General features: G+C 33.8%; 2 protein-coding genes across 3 annotated transcripts in view; one reads left to right on the top strand and one right to left on the bottom strand.

Moving 5' to 3' along the window:
• Nucleotides 1-25951, top strand: part of LOC118183879 (arrestin domain-containing protein 2-like) — a 390857-nt gene that overhangs the window by 237379 nt on the left and 127527 nt on the right. The gene's annotated exons all lie outside the window — the stretch shown is intronic.
• On the bottom strand, nt 1713-18448 carry LOC146998793 (uncharacterized). The gene is made up of 5 exons (XM_085810344.1): nt 18361-18448; nt 13473-13598; nt 13265-13327; nt 12150-12408; nt 1713-1978 (listed from the first exon to the last, which is right to left on the bottom strand). Exons 2-5 carry the CDS (start codon nt 13557-13559, stop codon nt 1752-1754), a joined length of 636 nt encoding a protein of 211 aa, XP_085666470.1. The 5' UTR covers nt 13560-13598; nt 18361-18448; the 3' UTR covers nt 1713-1751.

The raw sequence follows: 25951 nt of genomic DNA, 5'->3' as shown, positions 1-25951 counted from the left end.
CATTTCTATGCTATCCCTTCTACCTTAACACTATTTTGTGAGTGTGTAATAGATTTTTTAGGCGCTATACCATTTTATTTTTAGTTAAATGCGATAACAATGTGATAAATAAAAATTGTGATTTTGCGTCCTAATACAGTATTCATCTTAAAACATATTTTTAGTTCTAAGAAGGTGTAAAATAATAAAGAAAGAAAATCTATGTCTATGAGCGTCGGAAAATTATTTCTTTTTGTCATAACGGCAGCGACGTATGTGATTATGTTAGGTTACATAATCACATACGTCTAATATACACTATGTTAGGTTACATACAGTTCGCGTAAATTTCTACTTAATTCAAAAATATGATCGCACCGTCACTTTATATTGCGGGTGTTCTGACAATGACGTACTAAATCTTTGATTTAAAACTTCACCATTATTAGCAGTCTCAGAATAGGTTACGAAAAAATCAATCGAATTTTGAATAATTATTTATCCAAATTTTGTAAATTATGTTAAAGATTCTGAAAAACATCTGGAAGATTATTTTTAGCCCAAAGAAGCGTTAGCCTAGAAGTGCTGTTTGTCTCGAAACGGCACAATGCGTCAAATCACTAAAAGCGTTGAATCACTTTTCAGACTGTTGCCACTAAGTATTATCGCCCTGTATTATATCTAAAGAAATCAAATAATAAAGAACCTGCATGAATGTATGTATGTACATTTTTCGCATTCTTAAAAGACAACTGTACCTAGAGCCATCAAATTTTGAATAACGTAGTTTTCCACCCGAATATGAGCACTTGGAAGCTGGAATTTTGAATTTGTTTTACTGTCTGTTTCATATTCTGTAAAGTTTTAACGAATTTTCGATTAAAAACCTCAACGATTTCGAAGCGAGCAGTAGCAACTCTGTACGGAATAAAACATTTTTATACCCAGCGTGAGATAAATTCTAAAGATAACTAACTGTTTATCAAAAATTCTAAAGATGTGCAGTTTTAAATATTTTAGCTCAAATCCTCTCGAAACGTGTAAATCTGTGTAAATGAAAAAAACGTCCCTTTGAGAGTAATATAAAACCTGAAAGCCTTCAGATTTTTTATTTTCATTTGTCAGAATATTGCGAAGATAGTTGGTATTTAAGTAAATATATATAAGAAAAATTATTACCTTAATTTTAAAATATTACCTATATTAAGTTTTGGAAAAATTGCTCTGAAATATTGTACAATCATTGTAAAACATCTATAGAGTCATTATGTTTTTTTTTTTTTTTTTTTTTTTTTTTTTTTTTTAAAGCAGGAGTTATGAAAATCGTGCCATTCCCTCGCAGGGACTCGAAACCTGACCTTTCGAATACGCGCCGAATCTGCTACCGTTGCACAACGAAGGCATGTTGGAATGTGGGAAAAAATAAATTGTTACTAACACATGATTATTTTCATTTAGTTATTTTAATATTTTTCCTTTGTTGAATTGGGCATGGCTTGTTATGAACATAACATCAATTTGTTTGGTTAGGTGGGTCGGGCTGCTTCCACTTCTGGTACTTTATACATCTATGCGCAAAAAATGTCAAATAAAATGGCTTAATAGAAGAGTATGAAAAATTAATTTCAAGATCTGACCCAAGCAAAAGAACAAACCAAGGTAAATTAAACCGCGTAGAAAATGTTAATATAATCGAATATAAGTCACAATGATATATTTGATAAATGATTTTTATTTCACTAATATTAGTATATGATTACATTAAATGAGTTTCAGAGATAAATTTGCCTAATGTGTTTCCTGGAGACTTTTTCGCGACATATCGGGCATTCCTTCTTCTGCATAAGAATCGTATCCATACACTGGTCGCAAAACAAATGACCACATAGAGTACTTAAGATTCTTTTCATTTTCCTGTCTATATCTTCTACAGAATCCAGACATATTGGACATATCGATCTATCTGGCTTGCTCGGTGTTTCTGCTGCAAAAGATGCTTCTGAAAAAATGAAACCGACAATAAAAATACAAAAATGTGGGGATTTAGTTTAAAATTCATAAGATTGGTTTTATTAACATACGTAGAAAGCATTAGATTTCTAATTATGTACTTAATTATTGAGTTATAAATTACGAATCTTAGAAGACCATTTTATGCTTTCTTAATAGCTCACTTTATGCTTTTCTCGAAGATTTTGCCGAGTTCCTCTAAATGCAGGCATCTGTTTTGAAACTAGGCTCACCAGCGGCCGAGCGGTGAAATAGCTAAACACTGGTAATTCCGACCTAAGCTCGAATCCAGGCAAACGTGCTGGCTGCAAGGGCATTTTAGTAGTTTCTCCCCCGTGTAACGTGTATACGAGCCAGTTTCCATTAGAAATTCCTCCACGAACCCATCTCTTCCTTTAGGCAGGTAGCCCATATGTACTTTGCCATAATAAACTAAACCAAATCAAAACTGTTTTGAAATCTAGCAGGGCACTTTACATTACTTAATATTCATCTTGATTTAGACATTTGCATAGTTACAAAATACATACAAACTGTCAACTAATTAATTTAGAATGGGCTAGACCTCCATTGTAAACAAGAATCTACTTCTTTTTTAACACATCATATGGAAAATATCTTCTGTATTTAAATGCATCTATCTAATTTGGATCAAAATATTGTGTTTTCCTCAGTTAATATTTTCTTACCTGCGCTGTTACAATCGTTATTTTAATTTCCCCTTTGACATTTTATGCTCTTTAGCAAATGTGTTCTTTAATTTTGTTGTCGTAGAAATAAGTTTTACTGTCGTAATTTCAAGAAATTATTCTTTAATGTAACGATGATTGAGAACTAACTGCAAATATTTACATAGCTAATAAATCATCATATTAAATACAGGATTTTTGCTATCACTGCTATGTTTGTTTAACAAAACAGTATATTATTAATTAATTACTCTTTGATTTCATTAAATTTAAAAAGTACTGATCATTTTGGCTCAATGCACAATGCATAAACGAAATAAATTCTTAGTATTTTATTAGCGATTCGTTAGGAGGCGCTTTTCATTTGATCATTATATTTCATTTTCAGAAGAATTAAAGGGGAAAAGTTCTTGAAAATTGAAAATTTCAATAGTTTTATAATCTAATGTCTTGAAGAAGTGTTTATCATTTAAAAGTTTTAAAAATATATAAAATGATGTATACAAACAATCACGCAAATATTTTGTTTTTCTTCCTAAATAAAGGTAATATCTGCTTTTGCAACTCATGAAACTAAGTTTCCATTATTGAATAAAATTGAAGTTCGTCTTGAATTAAAACTTGAAAAGCAGGAACTCTTTTGTTTTTTCCTTTTTTGAATACAAAATAGTGTAAATAAGAAATTATCGAAACATTAAGGAAGCATATAACCGTTTGATAAATATTTTTTAAATGTGTAGAAAGTACAGTACTTTATTACTAAGAACTTTTATGCTTTTATAATTATTTGTACGTTATTACTAAAACTTTTTATCATCACTGTTCACTTATATTTTGGATGCAGATTTGGATTTTTGCATTTTGTGATCAGTGTATAAGGGTGTTAAGAGCTTAGAGCACTAATCCCATTTCTGTTGTGTGTTGTGACTTATCTCACTTGTCTGTCAGCAAAATCAGAACAAGCACACGAAATTCATTGTGGCAAGGAGAGCAAAATTGTGGCTGTCGTTGGCAAGAGCTTTGAGCATCATACAGGTGACAATCCGACTTCTCTCAGTTCCTCCCCAATTTTGATGGACAGCACCCCGGAGGGACCAACCTCTCGAGAGAACTTCCGGTTAGCCGTATATTTAGAATGTCCCCATGCCGAAAGATACTATACATTTATAAACATCCATGCCTTTTTCGGGATTCGAACCTGAGCCGTTTGGTAGCGTAGTAGCCTTCCCTAACCATTATACCGTCTGGAGCGCAATCATATTTCGTTTACAGAATAGCGTTAAAAGATTAGATAAAAAGACTTTTATGTGATTCACTTTAAGATGATGAACAACGCACTTTTATACAATCTCTGCTCAGAAAGTTCGATTTCAATGTGTCTATAGATACAATGGTGTTTTTTTTTTTTTTTTTTTTTTTTTTTTTTTGTCTTACATAAAGCAGCTGTTACAGTAATCTACGTTGTAATTAATCCACGTTGGTGAATTAGAAGTAACCCACGTTGGTGGTAATGCATATCGGGGAACGGCTGTACAAGTCCTAAAACCTTATGGCGCAGTAGTCTTTAGGGATGACCTCCAGCCTGGTCGTAACACTACTTTGGATGTCCGAAAACGTCTGGCCCTTCAGAGCCGATTTCAATTTAGGAACAAAAAACGTCCGGGGGGAGGCATATCTGGGTAGCAGAGTGGGAGATTCGGCGTCACAACTCCCCTATTGGTCAGGAACTGCTGCACCAGAAAAGCAGTGTCTAGACGGGCATTGTTGTGAAGCAAAGTCCAGTTGCTTTCCTTGACGTACTGGGAGCGTACCCGGTATCCGCTGCAGCAAACGTAATATTGGAGACAGCAGTTGTAATATCGGATATAAGGGAAAGATATTATGTTTTTATGATTATCAACAAACTCTCACGTGGTTTTGATCTTTATTTATAACTGTCAGGATTTTATTGTTAATTCGTAAAAGAAAGGAAAAGAAACGCCGATTTAGCAAAAATTGCAAACAAGCAAATGGATTTTTATAAATGAATTTTATTCACATAAAAATTTTATCAGTAGCAAAGAGATGAGACACTTGACCAGTGTCTCATCATTGTGCAGGCTCACTGTACAGTGTCTCATCGCTGTTTACATGCTCAGGTAGACTTTCTGTTCCAAGAAAACGTTGCTTTATTACTTAATCTCTTTTTTCTATAATACATCTTCTACTTTCTTCGATACCGTATTTTTAACGCACCTCCAGGAACATCTTCCACAGCAATTTCAGTTCAGGTATCTACATCTTACATTCTGTTTGCATTTTCTGATGGTCCGCAGAGTCAGTTTCATTTCAAAAAGCACAGGATATACTGCGTCATGATTTGCTTTTGTAAGTTTATTTTCGTCATAAAGTCTGTCATCGATCTTCCTCTCGTCTTCACTGTTACTAACCATATTTTATCAATCAGTTCCACTGATTGACCATATTCTCTCTTAGAATATAAGCATTTTCACTGCTCATTTTACTATATTTTCTAATTTAAAACTCATAAATCATTCAAAAAAGCAACGCAAAATGTTTGAAGAAAGATCAATCAGCTGATTTACAGATATGCCACCAGACTCTGGCTGATTGCATGATATTGCTATACAGCAACAAGGAGTTTTATGTACCCAGAAGAGTCAGTAAAAATATCATTTTTCCATTTGTACTACACATATATTGTATAATCTTAAAATAGTTTTTGAAACAGCAAAATTCATGCCATTTCCGAAATATATACATCATTTTGTAATAACTGGCTACCACGTCATCAGCTACCTTTCTACACAATTAAATCATGTCGCCACATCTATTGATAAAACTAAGAACAGCTTACTAAGAATGCATATGAACGTTCGCTAGATACGTAATGTTTCCAATTGAAAGCGTGACAGATTCCTATAAAAGGTACTGTAAGTTTATGTAGACAAAAGCAACATCGTCCTGTGTACGCGCCATTTACATATTCGTTAAGCTGTTTTAGCAAAGCACGGATCTGCTTAAAACATAACTGTTAAAGGATGGAAAAAAATTTATGAATAGATCACTAATTGAAACTGATTTTACAAATTCTTAATTTGTTATCAGAACGGAATCCACCAATAAATTTATTTCCCTTTCGTTTCCTGAGAGGCAAATTCATAATCAAATTCATTCCGCCAAAGAAACTCAAAGATCAATAATGCATTCCCTCAAAGAAAACTTCCTCTTTTGTTTTTAACACGAATTCGAATACTAGCCTTTCTAATTTTTCGTTAAAAAGAAGATGTTAATTATAAAAGCTAAACTGATCCGCCTATGTTTATGTTTTAATCCTTTCGAAACTGAAAAGTATAAAAATAAGAACTTTGACTACCATCTGGATTGAATATGATTGCAAATGTGTGAAAACCTGTACGTAGCTCATCGTGCATTCCTTTATTTCCTCCGCCAGTTCCGCTAAGTAATAAATAGAATTAATTAAAAATCTTGCACTAAACTCCATAATACTGTAATGAATAAAAGAGTAATATCTAAAATGATTGCGAAAAGCAAATTGATCGTTCTATGATTTAGATCTTTACCGATTATAGTTTTGAGAAGTATTTTAATATATAGTCAAATCTCCTTTAAGACGACAAACCATGTTTGCAAGTCTTCTACGAAAGTGGTCGTCATGAATACATGTTCAGTATTGACGTGTATAATGTTCTCAGATAAAATGGGCACTTCCAGACGTCTTTTGAGGTTTTATAAATAGCTTCTTTAAAATTATGCATAACTTTTTATATTTGATATTATTTGTAACATCTTTACCAGTTTGGCATTCTCTAATCAAATTCCATACTTCTAAATGTTTTCTTGTTATGGAAACTTAATGTCCTATTTTGATTAAGCATTTCGTAATTTGGAAATCCTTACTGGAAAATATTTTAATAAATTATTTCCTTACACTAGTGTTAGATATGTCGATCTCGTGAATCCAGAAGAGCTTTAGTTCTATTGCTGCAAAAGTATTATCTGCGGCATATTCATAATAAGATTTATGACGATTTTGCTATATTATATTAAATGATTTTCGCATGTACTTTAAGACAATTTAGAGCTGTCAAATTTAATTTCTTTGATATATCTACTTCGGTTTCTTCTCTGGTATATGTTTGATATTAAATTAATCAGCATTAGCAAAGCCGGAACTATCAGTTCCCACAATGTATGAAAGAAATAATTCTACTCCCTTCCCGTCCCCTTCAAAATTATGATTGGTCCTTGATCTGCAGTTCCAATTTAGGAAATGAATTTCATAAAATAGGCTTTTAGATATCAATAACCTTGATCATTTAACATCTCTTAATAAAAGTATGCGTAGTTAGAATTAAAATTTTTATACACGTGCCATCTGCAAAGAAAACTCCAAACAAAATCCGTATGTCTGCCTAACTAAAGATCTTCTGCAGAGTACAGAGATCTGCATGTTACACTACATGTTAGCAGAGTGCAACAACTCTGATAACATGCAGAGTTGATACCGAAAGAGCTTACAAAAACTATGACTAAAAATATTTTTATACGTTAAAATCACATCTTGCTTTATTCGATTAAACAAATCGAAAATAGCTTCTCGTATGCTTCGTAAAAATTGAATTATGCTAAATAAAATATTCGTAAATCTTAAGACATGGGGCGTTGTCATGCTGGAAGATTCAATTTCCAGATGAAAAGATAGACTCCATGTAAGGGTTAAACTGATCGGCAGTTATATTCAGAGGGTCCGCAGCTTTCATGTCCTGTTCTACCACAAATAAGAATCCCAAAGCCGGCCATGAGAACATCCCACAAAGCATTATACTGCCACCACCAGCCTGTATATGACCTGCTGTATAGGAGGGGAGGGAGCAACTGTTCGCCTGGAAGGACGGCGTAACCCTTACACGACTATTGACGTGATAAATAAGAACGGAACCATCCTATCTGGCAACTGTCTTCCACTTATCCATGGTCCAGGCTCGACGTTCGCGGCCCACTGTAGACGTCATTGACAATGACGCTTTGTTAGCACAGACACACTGGGGGAGCGTCTGCTTTCACAGTCGCATGCCCAACAGTGTCCGCTGAACTGTGAGTTCCGAAACACTTGCAGTTGGACATGCATTGTATGGGCTGTCAGCTGAGCCTCTGACTGATGACGGTTTTGTTGTACCAGTTGGACAGTCTCCAACGTCCTTTTTTTGATGACGCGTGGACGTCCAACTGCTGGTTTCACCGTCATTTATGAACTTTGCATAAACACTAACAACGACAGGTCATGAACAACGTACAGTCCCGCAGTTTCGGAGACACTCGCTCCACGTCTTCGGGCCGTTACAATCTGCCTTCTATAAAATTCGCTTAGATCAGCAGCCTTTACCATCACTCGCGAAAGTAAGTGCAAGAATGATTCCTTACGTTCTCCAGCAGCAGTTAAATACCATTCCCCCTTAATCACATGCCCTTCACATCGCCCAGACGATTTCATTGAAAAATATGGGAATGGTCATAATGTTTTGAATCATCAGTGTATTTTGCATTGGAGAATTTACATGCGTAAATGTGTTTATTACTATAAGTCTGAAATATGGCTGCAGGTTTGATCGCATCTTGTGACGAGAGTGTTATGGTTAAGCAAAATGGGATAACTGGAAAGTCAATTTCTCTAGATGTCGACGAACAACACACAACAATCATACTCACTTTATTGCAGCATTCTGAGGCCTATTTATGGATTCTTCTGGATTAGTGCATCTCCAAAACATTTCCAACAGGTTTTTCTTTCCTGCATATCTTCCATTTCAAGCAATTATTTTCTCCACCTCCCCACAATGGATGGCATATATAGTACATCAAAATCATATCTTAACAATCTCAGAACCTACGATCATTCTGTTGCGCAATCGTCTATGCTGCAAATGTAACGTGTTGCTGCACATTCATTTGCTGTCTTAGCTAATGACATACGTTCGGAGACGTGACTCTTATTTAAAATTAAGAAATTAAGTTCACTTTTCATCACGTCCACCACAGTAATACACTACATTTGTTTCAAATGTGTACACATATTTCTGACTCACTGTAAGCAAACTATCTTCAAAAAACATTAATTGAGATATTTGAATTAGTCTTGATCGTATAAGGCTTGATTTGTTTCAATCTTACTCTCGCCCGTTTTTACTTCCTTGTACGAAGAAAAGAGGAAGTATTGTAATCGCGAAAAGTTTCAGGCAGCATATTTCAACGAAATATCCCATTTTGACCTCTTTCCAATGCAATTTAACGATGTATTTCCGAGATATCTGTACGTAAAGACAGAATAAAACAATCTTTTCCTCCAAAAAAATTATAAAACTGCTTTAAAATGAATTCTGAAGAGAATTTTTCGTGGAGTCTGTACGTACGTACGTATGTATCTCGCATAACTCAAAAACGAACAGCCTCAGAACGTTGAAATTTTGTATATAGGACTACTATAACATGTAGATGTGCACCTCGTATTTTGGTTGCAATCGCCCGCACCAAACGTATATAAATATATTTATATATATAGCCACTATGTTACCCGGCTCAGTCATCTCAGTTACTTTACTCTTATATGTTTGTGAATTGTACATTTTTTGCTTTAAAAATGATTAAATTATGTAGTTTTTATCTTCCGGTTAAGGTTTTTATGCCTTTAGTAAATCTGTATGCAATATTTTTAGAATTATCAACAATTTTAAAATTGTTTAAGTGCCACTAAGCCTAATAATGTTTTTGATGGCGGCCATTGCTCTTGTTTACATTTGAAACAGCAGGATAGCGGATTTGTTTCCAATCTAGAGAAATTTAGCTTCGCAACAACAAAGATAACGCCTTCATTTATTATTTAAATCATGCTTAATCCTTTCTGGAATTTTTTCGAGGAAATAAGCGTTTAAGATTTACTTCGTAATTTTTAATACAGATATTTTTAGTTTTTATATATTTTTGCCTTGTCGCGAAGTGAAAACTGAATTAATTGAATGAGAAATACTCAATCGTCTGTGAAAAACTGTTTCTTTTTTGTTTTGTTTGCTTAATTTCTTTTATACATCGTTCTAGCTTTATTATAGTATTTGAATAGAACATGTGGCAACGATTAGATAATTCTTTAAATGATATAAATTTTGTGCATTCTGAGTTATAATATGAACGAAATATAATACTGTTAAGCAAACCTAGCGCCAGAGTGTCGCTATGGTAAACAAAGTGAATTTTAAAGAATGCATTTATTCTATTGTGGTTTATGCGCTGTCGGCGAAGTAGGTTTAATTCAGTCTAATAAGTTTAAATGAAATGCAAGAAAACATGCGTATAATTTAATATTCCGTACAAGGAAGTCATGGGGTGTACGCATCAGATTTTTTAATTCTGCTGTAAAGGGCTTATTTCCAGTGTCCTTTATAATGATCCTTATTTACAAACTTTTCTCTGTGTCGAACATATAACTACTGTCTCACAAAAGTGATGGGACACTTGTGCTTTACAAAAGGAAACTGTAATAAAATAAATTTTAAAAAGATGTAAAAATTTTTTGTGGGTGTGTTTCATACTTAAATTTAGTAACAATTATTACATAACATAGATTTTCTCAAAATATTAAAATATTAATTTAATAAAAATACAATTGTTTAGAACGGAGCAAAAAATGGCTCACGTAAGTGATGGGACACCATTAGATACTACTACGTACTACAATAAAAATATTTTGGGGGGGGTTTATTTTTACTCAAGAGCAATTGGCAATAATTTATAAAATCGTCTGCAGTATTTCTCTCCAGTTTGTTTTGGAATTTTTGTGTTTTTTAGCTCTGTGCAGCCATGAATGCTAAACGAAAAGAAACTTTGCCTGAAATTCGAAAATTAGTTATTAATTTACATCTTGAACGTGGAAAAATCTATTAGAGAAACTGCTGAAACAGTTAACTTGAGTCATTCAACAGTTTTCAATATCATTAAACGATATAAAAAGAATCATATGATTCAGGATAAAAGAAGACCTGGCCGACCATCAAAGCTATTCAATGGAATAAAGCGAATTGTCGTTCGAAATATTAAAAAAAAAAATCCAAGAATGAGTGCTCCTAAAGTTGCTGCTGATTTACAAGCATTATATGGAGTAATTGCTAATGAGACTATTAGATGAGTAATTCGATCTGCTGGATATCACGGTAGAGCAGCCAGGAAAAACATTCTTCGTAAGTGAAAAGAATGGAAAACTCAGACTGGCTTTCGCAAAATCCAACATAAATAAGAATTCTGATTACTGGAATGAAGTTATATTTGCTGATGAGAGTAAATTTAATATATTTGGTTCTGACGGTAGAATCTTGGTGTGGAGAAAACTCATGGAAGAATTTCGCAAACAGAACTTGGTGCCAACAGTAAAACATGGTGGAGGAGGAGTTATGTTATGGGGGTGTATGTCGTCCGCTGGAGTTGGTAATCTTGTTTTTATTGACAGTATAATGGATCAGTACAAGTATATTGACATTTTAAATTAAAATTTGAAATCTTCAGCACGAAAATTGAAACTTCATAACGATTTTAAATTCTACCAAGACAATGACCCCAAGCACACTGCTTTGAAGACTCAGACTGCTGTATAACTCAGACTGCTGTATAACTGTCCTGAACTAATAAAAACACCACCTCACACTTAAATCCCATAGAGAATATTTGGCAAGAATTGGAATTAAGAATTCGCAAACACACCATTTCTTCAAAACAACAATTAAAATCGGTGCTTCAAGAAGAATGGGGTAAAATCACTCCAGAAATCACAAAAAAATTAGTCGAATCCATCCCAAGAAGATTAAATCATATTTTAATAGTAAAAGGAAATCCAACAAAATATTAAAACCTTTTAAAAAGTAAAATTTTGGGATAAATATTTGATGGAAAAGTAAGTGTTCCATCACTTATGTGAGCCATTTTTTGCTCCGTTCTAAACGATTGTATTTTTATTAAATTAATATTTTAATATTTTGAGAAAATGTATGTTATGTAATAATTGCTACTAAATTTAAGTGGGAAACACACCCACAAAAAATTTTTACATGTTTTTTTAATTTATTTTACTACAGTTGTAAAGCACAAGTGTCCCATCACTTTTGTGAGACACTGTATTTTGATTTACTATAAACCTTTTTATAAGTTTGTGTGTCACAAATGCTGTCACAAACCCAAACTTAATTCACTCTGTAAAATCTATATTATTTGATTCAGTATTTAATTTTTATCTGTGGATTTTATAATCAGTGACTGAAGACTTATTTAGTCTTGCAATCGTCGTTTTGAAACAATTTTATATTTCTGATCAAATTACTTTAGGTACATAAAAGTAACAATTTTAAAAAGTAAAATATTTTTTAAAATACAGAAACAGATTCGAGATAAAGTTTAGACAATTATAGTTACTTTTTCTATCTTCGGACATTTTTTCCTCCAGTCCTTTGGCTACCCGGTGGATCGAAAGGATTTTAGTCTGGAATTTATTAATCTCATTTTCTCGGTTGATTCTGACGGTAGAACATACAGTTCTAATATGTGGCTTTACCTCATTTGATTGCTTGAAAATCACTCGCCGAACCAATCTATAGCCTGACATCTTTAGGCGTTCGTCTGAGTTTCCAAGTAAATTTGATTGTAAAGATGAAACTGTTTGCCACGGGCTTTCCTGGAATTAAAACAATCAATAATCAAAATAAATTATTTTATAAGCATGCACAAAACTACTAAAACCTTTCAGTATGATTCTTCAGTTCTTTGCAGAGATTTTATTTCATCAAACGTACAAAATTAAACTACAGAGACATAAATGTTAATTACCAATTACTGTAAAAAATATTACTAACGTTACATTAGAAAAATAAAAATTTGCCTTAGATTATCATCTAAAAGCGCTGAGAAACATGCACGATATCAGGAATTTCCCAGTCTTGTATCTTTGACTACAAAACTTTGAGCAGTATATTCACCTGTGACTGGATTTAACTATAGACATTTTCACATTTTCTTAGTCTGTAGAATACAATAAATGAAAAATTTTTCAGTTATCCACCTGCCATGCATTTTGGCGTGTTTTTTAATTGTAAACTGTTTCTAGTTATAAGAATAATTTACAGATACATACAGGTACACAACGACAGCCGATATGTCACTATCAGTGGGTCTCGGCGTGTGTTTTCTGTCCCTATCATTAGGTCTCGGCGTATGTTTAAAGTCGCCTATATGTTGCTCAAATTTCTTGCTAACAACAGGCGCAATCTTGATCCCTTGCCACGATGATTTTCATGGGCTTGCTCTGATATTGCTCTTGCTTGATCTGATGTTAATGTCATCGGGTTGGATAAGCCACCAACAAACAAACATATTACAATCCGACACGCTCACACTTACACTCATTTTTCAATTATATCGAACGGAGGTCGCAGATTAGACACTCTAAACGTCTATAGCAAAACGTAAAGTGCGTTGTAGGTCGAAAATACTCTAACACTTCTTATCTTTATAATTACTCAATATTCGCTTACCTTTTTGGTCAAAATTTGCCATCTATATGTAGTGACTCCATGGTGCCTTTCATTTAAATCATTCTGGAATAAATAAATAAATAGGAGTTAAATTTATAAGTAAATATTAGTATGTTTACCAAAATAAATAATAATAGATAATGGCATAGTTTTAACTAATTATTCAATCGATAGTTTAAACTTTCAGTATTATTCGAACGAACTTAACTGAGCTCCATCTTCTCACTGAAGTTCTCACGGGAAGCACTTCGAAAGATCGGCTCCCGCTTCTCAGGGAAATAATGTAGTACTTCATGAACGCTTACGCTTTACGATGCGAGCCATTAGAATGAGCCTTAAACAAACAGCATTATTATAAATGAAATACACAAGAAGATGTAAGCAGTAATCGCAAAATACTCAAAAATATCAGGATTTCAATCAAAATACTGACCATCAAATTTAGGATAGAAAATTGTACAGGAAACCCAATTAAGGAAAGTAGGAAATTATAAGAAAAATAGTGAATAAATGAGTAAACACAGAATAGCGATAGGTGTAAGTGCAATAACTAAATGATTAATTACAGCTGTATAGAATTCAAGAATATTTATATGCTTATCTTTTTAAAAGATAAACGTTCGTTGGTCTATTATATTGCAATGCAGAGCTGTCTTTTATTTTATCTGCTATCCAACCAGAGTTCGGTAACACGATTTGTTTTATCTTATAAATTAAAGGTCAATAAAAAATTTCAAAACTGTTCAGATTCAACAAACCGTGGTCAGCTCTGGGAGTTTTCGATGTTTTGTTGAGAAACGGTGGTATCCATCCTTTCTGAAGATACAGGGTCGATAAAATAGCAATCAAGATAAAATCTCAGAATAACAATTTTTTAATGAATGATCGCTATTTGTCATTAACTGCTCTTTTTCATTTTCTGAAAAACTCCCACAGACTTGTTATGTATGCTTTCAGAAAGAACAGGATTTCAGTCACAGAAACCACTCGCCATTGTCTGTTTAGAACAGGGCTATACACTTGTGATGTGTTCGATTTTAATTAAATGAGGGGATATTATGAAGACAACAGAATACAGACTATACATCTCTAAATTACGAATAGAAGAGATTTTATAGTCCAATCTGTTCCCAACAGCAACCAACACAACATTTTTGCAATTCACGTTTCTTCTAAGATGCTAGTTAAATTTACTTGTCAAAAAGATTTAATCTTCCCGACCAGAAACCTTCGCGCGCGAGACGTCACTCACTCATAGCCTGCTCCAAAATTACTGTTCATTGAACAAGAAAGATGAATCCACAATAACCCTTTGTTTCGATATAAACACATTCCATTTAATATAGAGTGATATTTTACATCTTAACTAGACATCCTTTTTCTTTCATCTGACTTCTCTGTTGGTTAGAGAAGGTAAAATACTATGTGTGGTTCTTGACTTTTTACACTGGTCATCAAAATTAAAGTATAATGACAGAAATAAAACGTAACTGATGCTTAATGAAACATTTATGATAGAAATTTGTACAAAGCATTAATTAACATAAATTACAATGTTTGGCAGATGATTATTCTCAAAATATCGAAATTAAAACCAAATTTACGGAAATTAGAAAAATGATGAAAAATTAAGTCACCTCTTGTGGAAGAACGTTTTCTTTAATACAGTATATGGTCACCTCGGACCTATATGAATTTGCCACTGGTTGCAACCTTAACTTTGTGAGCAAATCTTTTCTCGCTCTCCTTTAATTTTGATGACCAGTGTAAGAAAATATCCCATTCTAGAATTTACTCCTAGTGAAAGCGCTACTGATTTTTCACGTTTCCCGCACTTAAACGAGCACCTAATCTGCACTGGCACACAAACTGAAATATAGTGGATGATAACTCACTAGTTGCATTTTGACTGTGTGCATTTCTGGAAGCGCCTTTTAAATTGGGGGGAAGACGAATGTAAGGGGCTAAGACACTGTTACCTGCATGCATAGTAATGTAAATAATAAGCACGTGCAGTAGGTAGCTGGAAGGTTCGTGGCCTGAATCCTGGTGGGTATCCATTTAATTTATGTTTCTGGTTCTGGAACTCTTTATACTCTAATGATTAGAAATTATTTATTGATGAAGAAGAAAAACATTCTACAACTTTCTGTCGTACGTTAAGTTTACCGTTACTAATTTCTGTTTCTTTATCAGATTTGAGCTAATTTTGCAGAACAAACATATGATGAAAGAAAAAGGATACGGAATACAAGGGCTAAACAGCGTGTAAATTGCATTTAAATCTCACTGAACGGGCTTGAGACATGGGAAAAAGCCAAACTTACCATCATATATCTCCACAGAGTTCTACTGAGTTGCAAAATGTTCTTCAGCAGGACTGAACAAGAATAAAATAGGGCTATCATTTTACTTCTGTAACGGGAGTGGGCTATTATTGCAACATTTAGAAATTCGAAGGAATCATATATTTTACTATAGAGGTACTTTTTTTCTCTGGGTATTAAAATATTTTATATATCTCATGTTGGTAGTAATATATAAACTGGTATTTCCTTATTAAAAAAGCACGGTTAGTCTCCTCAATTGGCAAGCTTAATTGTCAAATTTGTAGCTTGAAGCGTTATCACCAAAGGTCTATGTGGCGGCCTTTTTAGTAAGGAAATGCCCATAAATTTAAATAAATGTGTAAAGATATTTCTATTCCTTTTTGTATTTTATATTCCACTTTTCATATTTAACATAATTTTGAAAATACTTTTGCGACTAATCGTGATATCCCTTCAATGCTTTGTGTGTTAGTACAACCAGTTAGCAACTGTTGCAGATCCAATTTTCGATTTCCTGCGAACATGTATTTGATTTTTAACCTCTTTTGCTTCGGAAACTTAATATTATCTGTTTCGCTGATTATTTGCTTGCCCTTTTGTAGTGCTCCCGATGGAGCAATATGGTTTTAGAGAAGGACACAGCACAATTGACCAGGTGCTTTATTTTAGCCAAAGAGTCAGAGATGCTCATAACAAGAAACTTACACATCATACTATAGCTGTCTTCCTGGACCTCTCTAAGGCCTTCGACGGAGTTTGGACGCAGAGGTTGATTTCAAAATTATATGATAAGTTCGGTATACGTGGTAGAGCACTGCCTGAGATTTATGATTTTTTGTGAAATAGACGAATTAGGGTGAGGTTCAATGGTTCGACCTCAGATGGTTTTAAAATAAGCCAAGGTGTTCCTCAAGTCTCGGATTTGAGCCCTGCTTTGTTTACGCATTTATTGCAGGAATTTAAAAAGTCATTCCTGGGAACTGTGAAATTGGACTATTTGCAGATGACATTGTTCTTTGGAGTTCCGACTCTGATATTGGAAAGGTGGAGGAGAGTATGAATCTGGCTCGAACTGACATGTGGAGCTTTGCTGTAGACCACAAATTAAGTTTTAACCCTTCAAAGTCTACTGTGAGTTTCTTCACAACTAATAGAAAATTATATAATTTTCGACCGAGAATCCTGTTGAACAGTCAACCTTTGGAAGTGGAGAAACACCCAAAGTATTTGGGTTTCGTTTATTGGATCCTGAGATTTTGAATAATAGTCACTTGTAAGATCTTGTTTTGAGAGCTAGGAAACGCATTAATATCCTTAAGTACATCTCGGGCCGTAATTGGGGTGCCGATACTGTTATCTTCAATTCAATTATTTCATGCCTATCTGTAAACGTTTTTCCCAATTCTTCTGTTAAAACTTTAAATTACACTTCTTTGCTTCTCCATACATAGACTTTTTGAATTTGAAATTAATTTTCTTTAAAATGGTTAAATATTGGTGTTTAAAATTATAATATTTGTTTTAGCAACTTATAAGTCAGACGATTTCCTGAATAGCGTTAATATTCGGCTCAAATGTAGAAGTAATTCAAAACATATCTTCATTCAATTTTCATCAATAACTAAATGAAACTTCATACAAATAAAAATAGTTTTCAAGCACTTCTACACACCTGAAACTTGTTAAAATTGATTAATTCAGAATTCGACAAAGAATAATAACAGCCGTTACTATGTTTTAATGTAGATCTATTGTAATCCCACATCTAATTTCTGTTGGCTTCTTCTCTAGTTAAATTAATCATTCATAAGAAAGGCAACAAACATTTATTAAAAGATAAATCTTACTCGTAATTTATTACGCTTACACGTAACTTATTCGTAAAGGTTAACAGACGTTCTTACTTCTCCATACATGTCTATATCTTTTAGAATGTAAACAATACGACAACCAGAATAGCTGTTACCATTTCTCAGTAGATATTCTGTCTAACAATAAATAATTTACAATCATGCTTACATGCATAATTCACACTATCATGCATACTACTGAGAAAGTCAAATAAATTACTACTCAGAAAGTCAAATAAATTACTTTATAAGACATGCTATCAAGAAGAAACATCTCAGAAAGGAAATCATAAACATAATGAACAGTCTGTCTACAAGAGGGCACGGAGGTATGCAACGCAACAACGCCTGACAGGGCACTATATGGGCTCTATAAAGTTAACTGCACAATTAGTGCGGCTGAACAATACCCACATTGCCTATGGTCAAAAACAATGGGTGTCCTCTACACTTCATCATATCCATATTCATACTGTACGCGTATACGACAATACTAAACGATACGATTACCCAAAAATTGGGCCGGCTTTCACATGTTTAGATCAAAACAACTGTTAAAATTTAAGGAATAAACAATAAAATAAGCTTTCTATAATTTTAAATTTTAGCGAATATAAGACGGATAGGTTTTTCAGGAACGCATTTTAATATGAAGAAAACTTCACATATATGGATAATAAATTGCATAATTTTTCTGTACCATATTTATCCTTTAGAATTATCAAATTAATAATCATTAAAAATACCAGTAACTAAATAAAATTTCTCCTCACAATGTAGCGCTGGAAATAAATCTAAATAAATTTAAAAATTAATATTATTGATTAGCACAAGAAGTAATAATATCTTAGAGAAACTAATCAACAACTTTTGTAAAAATTAATATATTAAATTAGGTAAAAATTAATTGACTGACCATTATTACAAATATCAGCAAATCTTCTTCGGTAGTAATTCAATAAAAGTAGAATTAACATTCATAAAGTAATTATTAAATTCCGAGTGTATATTTTTAAATTTGAAAAAGGTAACAAAATCTTTCACGTGAAAATGATCCGTCATCTTTCAAATTTAGCGGGTGGAATTATTAATTACTTGCTGCCACATTTTCTTCACTAAATTTTGTAAGCAAACTACAATTTTTATTCCGTTTTCAAAATTAAACGTTTTGTAGCAAATCATAATAGGAGTTTTAATACTTTAAAGTAATCTGAATTTTAATTGACAAATTTAAAGGGAATTTCATTATTTTGAATAATGCTAAAAATATAACATTTGGCTTCAGTTCGTCACGAACAGACTAAATTTCAAGTAACTCATATCTGGGGTGTTACCAATAATGATGCACGTATTTTATGAGAATGATTTTAATTTTTAAACCAGGCTTAATTAATTTATATAACATCTAATAACTTAAAACACCTACACACGTAAAGTTCTTAATGCTAATAATTAAATTCTGAAAACTGCCAGTGCCTTCTTCAAAACGTAACTGGCATTTGTCTATGTACGAAGCTATTAATAAACTTGATACTGATGACCCTACAACCCTGCATAATATAAACAACAACTCTACAACCGTCACTGATCTTTAAAAGAAAATCTTTCCTTTGCATCTACTACTGAATCATTCAAATATTAGTTAATGCATATACTGGAAACCTTTCAGTAAATAGGCAGTGGTTTTAAAACAATGGATGTCGAATTTCAGCCTTATTCTAGAAAGGAAGTCCCATGATCACAGCTTATAGTATGACGTACGGCGTTCGGTACTTAGGAGTGAGATTCCCATAAACATAATTTGCGATTAAATTAAGAATTCGGGAGGTATTTCTTCAATCTCTATAAAGCTTGCCGTAGTTAGAGTTCAAAGACTTTCCATGAAGGTAACTTTAATTAATTAATTAATTTAACAGTTATAAAAATAAAATCTTTAGTTATGTGATGACTTTTGTGACTTCAAGAAAGAAGTCATCACCGCAATCAAAACGATTGTGGTGGATCGTAGTAGTGCATTCACTATAAGTGGATATTTAAGTATCATTGGCGTATTTCAAACTTATACAACAGAATTAATCTATGAAAACCTGCCGGCGAAAGAGAAGCAGATGATTTAAAGCTAAGAAATATGAAAAATCAGAAGATCCATAGTCATGAAAATGCTTGCCCAAAGATAGTCCAAACTTCTGTTCATAAGATTGATTTGAGAAGTCAAAATCCTCATGGTTACCTATTTATAACGGTTTGGCTTGAGATTAATACAATATCAGATGATACAAAGCAATTTAAAAAGAAAAAGAAAGAGACTATGCTAATAATCTCAGTTAGCGTTTTCAGAAAACCAACTTCTCTGGTAAACTTCTGTACCTCGCGCAATAGAATCATATCCTAATTCTCTAGCATCGCTTCTTGACTAATGTTAGTCCCATTTTCTTGCTTAAAAGATGTCTATTCTAGTAAGGAACATTGATGTCTCTTCAAGTAAGGAACATTGATGTCTCTTCTAGTAAGGAACATTGAATTGATGCAACATCAGGTCAGTGTTAAATTTTAACAAACACATATATCTATCTGCCTATTTATCTACCCATCTTCCTAGTGATAGAGTACACTAGGAAGATGAGGCACCCAGACTTGGGTAGCTCGAGGCTGCCTTATACAGTTAAACGCCCCAACCCCCTAGAGGTGATCCAAGGAGACATAACCCCTCGGCCCACCCAGGGGGACTTAAATCCTTCACACAGTCTGGGTTAAAAGCACATAAGTGGAAGGCAATGCGTCCACCAGAAAGAGAACATAGTTAGACATCGGCCGTCCCCCAGTGTTGACTAAAGGAAGCCAAACCCCCAAGGACAACTTTCGAACATCTGACCATGTAGCGCCCCCACAACCAAGGGGCAGGCAAGACAGTACAATATGGTCACTTCTAAATCTACCACCGAATAAATGATGGTTCTAGTCACTGTGAAGACTGTCAATTTTTCCCCAGAAGTCGAGTCTGCCTAGGTATTGACTAGCCAGAACGCCGGAAATACTCTCAGTCAGCACCCGGGGGAGCAGCGCAGTGATACAGTGAAGCTACCCTAAGCCGATGATTTACTGTTCCAGAAAATGTTTATCTTTTACGGAGATGATTATCTTAGCGAATGACTTTAGATAACGTTCATTGGTGCTTTTAAATTGCCTTAGCAAGGACAGTGATAATTTTCAATGCTCGTCGTTAGGTTGGCATGATCTGTCACCCCTTAAAATTGGGACCATCATTTCAATTACATCCTGTTCACATCCTGTTCATTGTTGCATGTATACATATATAACATATTAATATATATATATATGTGTGTGTGTATACATGCGACAGGATAATATGTACTATATTTTAGTTAATTACTACATGTACTGTATGTTGAAAATGGGAGAAAAACTATTTTAAAAAAAAAAGAGGTTTTAATTAATTGATGTACATAAAAGTGATGCCTTTTCATTTACCGTACATATGATATAGCGTACTGTACAGTACTTACCAGTGCTAAAAGTCATTGCTTGCCGAACATCTCGGTCAAAATAAGCTGTTGACTGTCTTCCTCCGCTTTCTAGCAGCCAAATCGCACATCCGCTTGATAATGAGAAGTTGCATGTGGTCACACTTGGGGCTGACGTTCGATCCGCTTTAAAGTAGTTTCAAGGCCGGCAGACGCTTCACTGTTTGATGGTTCCGTTTATGCTTCAACGTTCACATTAAGGTCAACTTCTTCCTCGACACTTTCTTCTCTCACACTTTCAATAAGTTCACCATCATTTAGGATTTGAAACCGAGGGTCTGATGAATCACACACCATCCATTCTGCTGTATCCTCAGCATTAACTTCTGAATATCAAGGAATTTTCAAAAGAATTTTTCTTAACTCCTTAAGTGACACATCATCCTCATCTTCTCCTTTCCTTTCCCTTTCCTTTCCTTGAGCTTCTTTTTCCTTTTTCTCCTTTTCCTGCTCTTCTTCAGTTGCTATGCCTTTGAACTTGTTCCACACACGTCTTAATGTGACTGCCTCAACCAAGCTCTAAGCTTCCGCCACCATGTAAGCGCAATCCTTCAAATGTATTTATTTATTTTTGCAGTTTTCCAACACCTCTTCTTTGTCTTTGCTCTCTACCAAAAGTTTCCTTAAAAGTTGCACAGTACAATAGTACTTCTGTAATGTCGTTTAATGGTTTCGATAACAAACTGGTTCATTGGTTGCAACAAACTTGTGACATTTGGCGGTAAAAAGATTGTTGTAAACTGGTCATTCCTCTTTCCAGCAATTATCCTGTGGGGTGAGTTGGTGCATTAGCAACAATTAAAAGCACTTCTTTTCCAAGAGATTTTTCGGTGCTTTTTCACTTCAAGGATGAAAATGTCAGCGTACCACATGGTCTTAACTTTTTTCTTAAATTCTGAAAGCAATCCGTATAATCAGCCATTCTGATAGTCGGAGTTCGGATAATTGGAATTGTACTGTACTTCGTTTTACATGTCACTTATTTTTATTACTTATTTATTACTACGTCACTTATTTTTTTAAGTATGAATAAGTTTTTAAAGCTTTATTGACTCTCATATGCTACTTAGTAGAGTATTTCTGGATTAAAGCTAATTAAGCTGCAGTACTGCTTGGCTCTTTATTTGTTCTTTTCTAAAATCTTTTAGTAAGAGAGACTGTTTTAGTAATTAGTGAAGAAAATGAAATCTAACAATTTTTTGCCATTACTTTTCAAAGTAGAGATGCCAAAATTTTGAAATCATATATTGCCCAGTTATCAAACATTTTGAAGAATGAATTCTGTTTTTCACATATCAGATTGACATGTAAAGGTAAAATAAAGATCTCGCTTAGAATTAGTAACAAATATTCATATTCTTTTGCAATTATAGAACTTAAGTATTAATTGAACCTGATTTATGATATACAAATTATGCTCACATTGTTCTATCTTTTCTCTTTTGGTAGTAAGAGTTTCTGTAATTCTGAAGTGTGACAAAAAATCAATTTCACGTTGAACTTAGGTTTAAAAGAAATCTCTACTTATTCGAAAGTAACATGTGTCTTCATTCTTTAAAACTCAAAAATATTTGGCCAGTGTTACTACATTTAGAAAATTTTGCTTCCTGAAGAAAACAGATGGTTACCAATATTTTTCCGTAATAAATAATTTTTCAGTAATAACACCAAATAACTGTCTGAAGTTGAATTTCACCTAGATTTTAAATTTCAAATTAATGCACTTTTTCTCCATTTGTTGTTATGAATCTTGAGCAAAACAATGAATCAACTCTGATTATTAATTTACAGAACACGATTTTCATGCTTACACATGTAAAACGAGCGAGAAACGGCGTGAATAATCTTCCATTACACAGCAAGAAACTTCACTTAAGAATAGAAGTAAAACATCGTGGTGGACAGAAGGAAAACATTACAGGTGAAAACATCGCAGACGGAGACATTGCGTCATGGAGATAACAAAGCATCGCGGGGGAAACAACGCAAGGCGAAAGATTCACTTCTAAACCGTTCCCATCGGCTCTGCAAATACTACCATTTTAGCTGATTCAGTAGCCATTATTGCTTTATCACACCTTCGGACATTGTACGCTGAGCAACTGAACTGACTTACTAATTTGTATATGCAAGAGGCTCATTCATCATACAATTTCACGAGATTCTTCTCTCATCAGATTTTGTAATGTTATGTTAGAGACGCTATGCTTTTCCGCACGAGTTACACACAGGATGCGGCTACCAGCCTAGGTGCTCGACAAAAGTGTGCATAACACCTGAGCCTTCTAAACCGTTCGTAGTTGATTGTTTGACATCGGCTCATGATTGTGTTCATTTTAAATATTGTTATGTAATTTGTATTTATTTAGCTATTTTTAGTAGAATTATAATTAAAATTGTTTTATTTTCCCGTGCAATGCAGCGCGTGACGAGTTTTGAGAGAAAGCTATTCCAAAACGTAAAATTACAGGAGCACGCGCATTTAACATTTCATAAATAGGTATTACGTAATTGTACTCTTTTGCTTTCCAGAAACCTCGATAAAATATCAGAATGTTCTCGTGCATGATCACAAAGCTTAAAAAAGCCGGAGAAAAACATCTCAGTTCAGCTGTTTACTTAGTTCTTGTTGTTGATTGTAGCGAATTCGCAGTGAGATCGGGTTAGCTTTCTCTGCACTTTGAATTGTGTTTTGTTTAACATTTTAGTAGTTTAAATATAACTACCGTGTTATATTGCACGAATATCTGTGAAGAAAAATTTCAGCATTTTGTTTTATTTCTTGTGATAAAAATAACTTTTATTGACTTTTTATCTGAATTATGCATTCAATTTATTACGAACCCTTACGCACGCAACTACATTTAGCTTCGTGCAAGATGAATTTTTACCTTTTAAATGTTAAATAAAGTTAGTTTTGAATGGTTTGTTGAAGTGCTGGCTTTTTAATGCCCTTCAATTGCCATGTGTTCATTTTAAATATTTAGCTTCGTGAAGGATGCATTTTTGCCTTTTAAATGTTAAATAAAGTTAGGTTTGAATTTTTTGTTGTGATTTATTAATGCTCTTCCAGTGAGTCTAGAGCAGTGTTTCCCAACGTGGGGCCCATGGCCCACAGGTGGGCAGTTCGATTGTTAAGGGGTCAATACGAAAGTGGACTCGTCCGGAGTTTAAGGTGTCAAAGGACGTTCAAATTTTCAAATGTTCTTCAAGAAGTCCAAAATTTCAGTTTTTATTCCCCAAAGTAAAGAATAATGTAAGTGATATATATATATATATATAAATGTTTTTAAATTGCGGTGCATTTTAAATATTTTACTATAAAAAATTTTCGCTATAGGCATGTATATTTAAATGAACTTGCACGAAGCTTAGAAATTTCTTCCTAAAACCTAACTTTCAAGCTTCTTTCATGAGTATCAGTTTTTGAATATAAAAAATTAGGTATGTGTTAGGGAGAAGCATAAGAATTTGAAAGAGGATTAGGTGAGGCCTAACAAAAAAAAAAAAGGTTGGGAAACACTGGTCTAGAGTGTAATGGCTACAGCCTCTTAATTATATTGTGCAGGATTGGTTTTTGCCGGTGGTTTTATCTTCTGATAGTCAGTGTTCAGGTAGGGGGCAGCATTTGTGATGACGCGTACTCGTAAGAATTTTGCCGCTATGTCCCGATGTTGCGCTGACAGGTAATTGGTTTTAGGCCTGCAAGATTGACTATTGCATTTGTCTGCGCAGTCCTGTAAGCTCTGGTGATTAAGATGCTCATGCGATTAAGAGGCTTTGTAGGCTGAGAATGTTTCTGAATTTATGTGCATTTAACGTGGTACATCGAGCTGATGCACCATGGCAGACTGTTGGTAAGGTCACTGTGTGATACCGCATTTTTAGAAGTGCGGAGGAGATGCCCCTGATTTTACCTGTCATTCGGAGCAGACTGTTTTAACTTTCAGTTCTTCTACATGCAGAATCCAATTGAATTTATCATCCAACATAATGCCAAGATATGTTTAAGCTTTTGCGTATCGAACGACATTGTAGTTAGGATTCGTAAGTCATCAAATTCCAGACTTTGAAGTCATTCATTACGAGTGACCGGCCGCTTACCATGAGCATAGTACGTAGTCCCCATACACTATATAAGGCAAATAGTATGCTAAAACCATGGTCCTATGTGTACATAAATTTTAAAATTCATGCATTTATTTATTGATTTAGTATTTTGATAGTTGCATGTTACTTACTGAAATTGTTATTTTAGTACTGCATGTAGTACGTTTTCCTGAGTTGTAAGTATGGCTTCCTGCCCAGGGATTGTATTGCCCGGGACGTGCAGTCTTTGGAAAGGAGTCTTCACAAATTTTGCATATATAAAATAATTTTAGTGAAATTATGTGTAAATTATAGTATTTATTGTATTGTAAAAGCCCTCAGAAATGAAGCAGACTTAAAAAATAGGCTTGCAGGGGTAATTCAATTTAACATGGAGGTAAATGGTCAATGTGGCGATGGTTTTAACGGCTAATATTTGGCGAGAAATCTTCAAGAGACGTTAAGTCTGGCGACATTTTTATTCAATTCCTTTGTAACTATAACTGGTCGGATCCTATGAAACTATAATTGTACCCTATGTAACTGTAAATGTTTATGCTTTCCAGCAAATTTGAGAAATGGAAAGTACTGGAAAGTTTTTGGCTATATAAGGGAAATGATATACTGCCGAAAAGAGCATCAGTTTAGTTTAGTTTAGTTCAGAGTAAGGAAAATTTAGGTTGTTGTGAGATCACTTTGCGAGCTTTCGCTTTGCATTGCGTTGTGTTTAACGTTCTTAGTAGTTTGAAGTGATAACTACTAATTGTGCTCTGTCATACCGAAAAGTGCTATACGAGTATTTTTGTCTGAGAAGTTCCAGAATTGTGAAATATTTTTGTAAAAATTTATTTCATCAATCTTTCATCAGTTCTGTGG

The sequence above is a fragment of the Stegodyphus dumicola genome, chromosome 2 (assembly GCF_044657685.1).
Source record: "Stegodyphus dumicola isolate Sdum_Otavi_A_Nest chromosome 2, ASM4465768v1".
In the NCBI taxonomy this organism is placed as follows: domain Eukaryota; kingdom Metazoa; phylum Arthropoda; class Arachnida; order Araneae; family Eresidae; genus Stegodyphus; species Stegodyphus dumicola.
The sequence above is the reverse complement of the archived record's forward strand: the minus strand, read 5'-3'. Positions and strand labels throughout refer to the sequence as shown.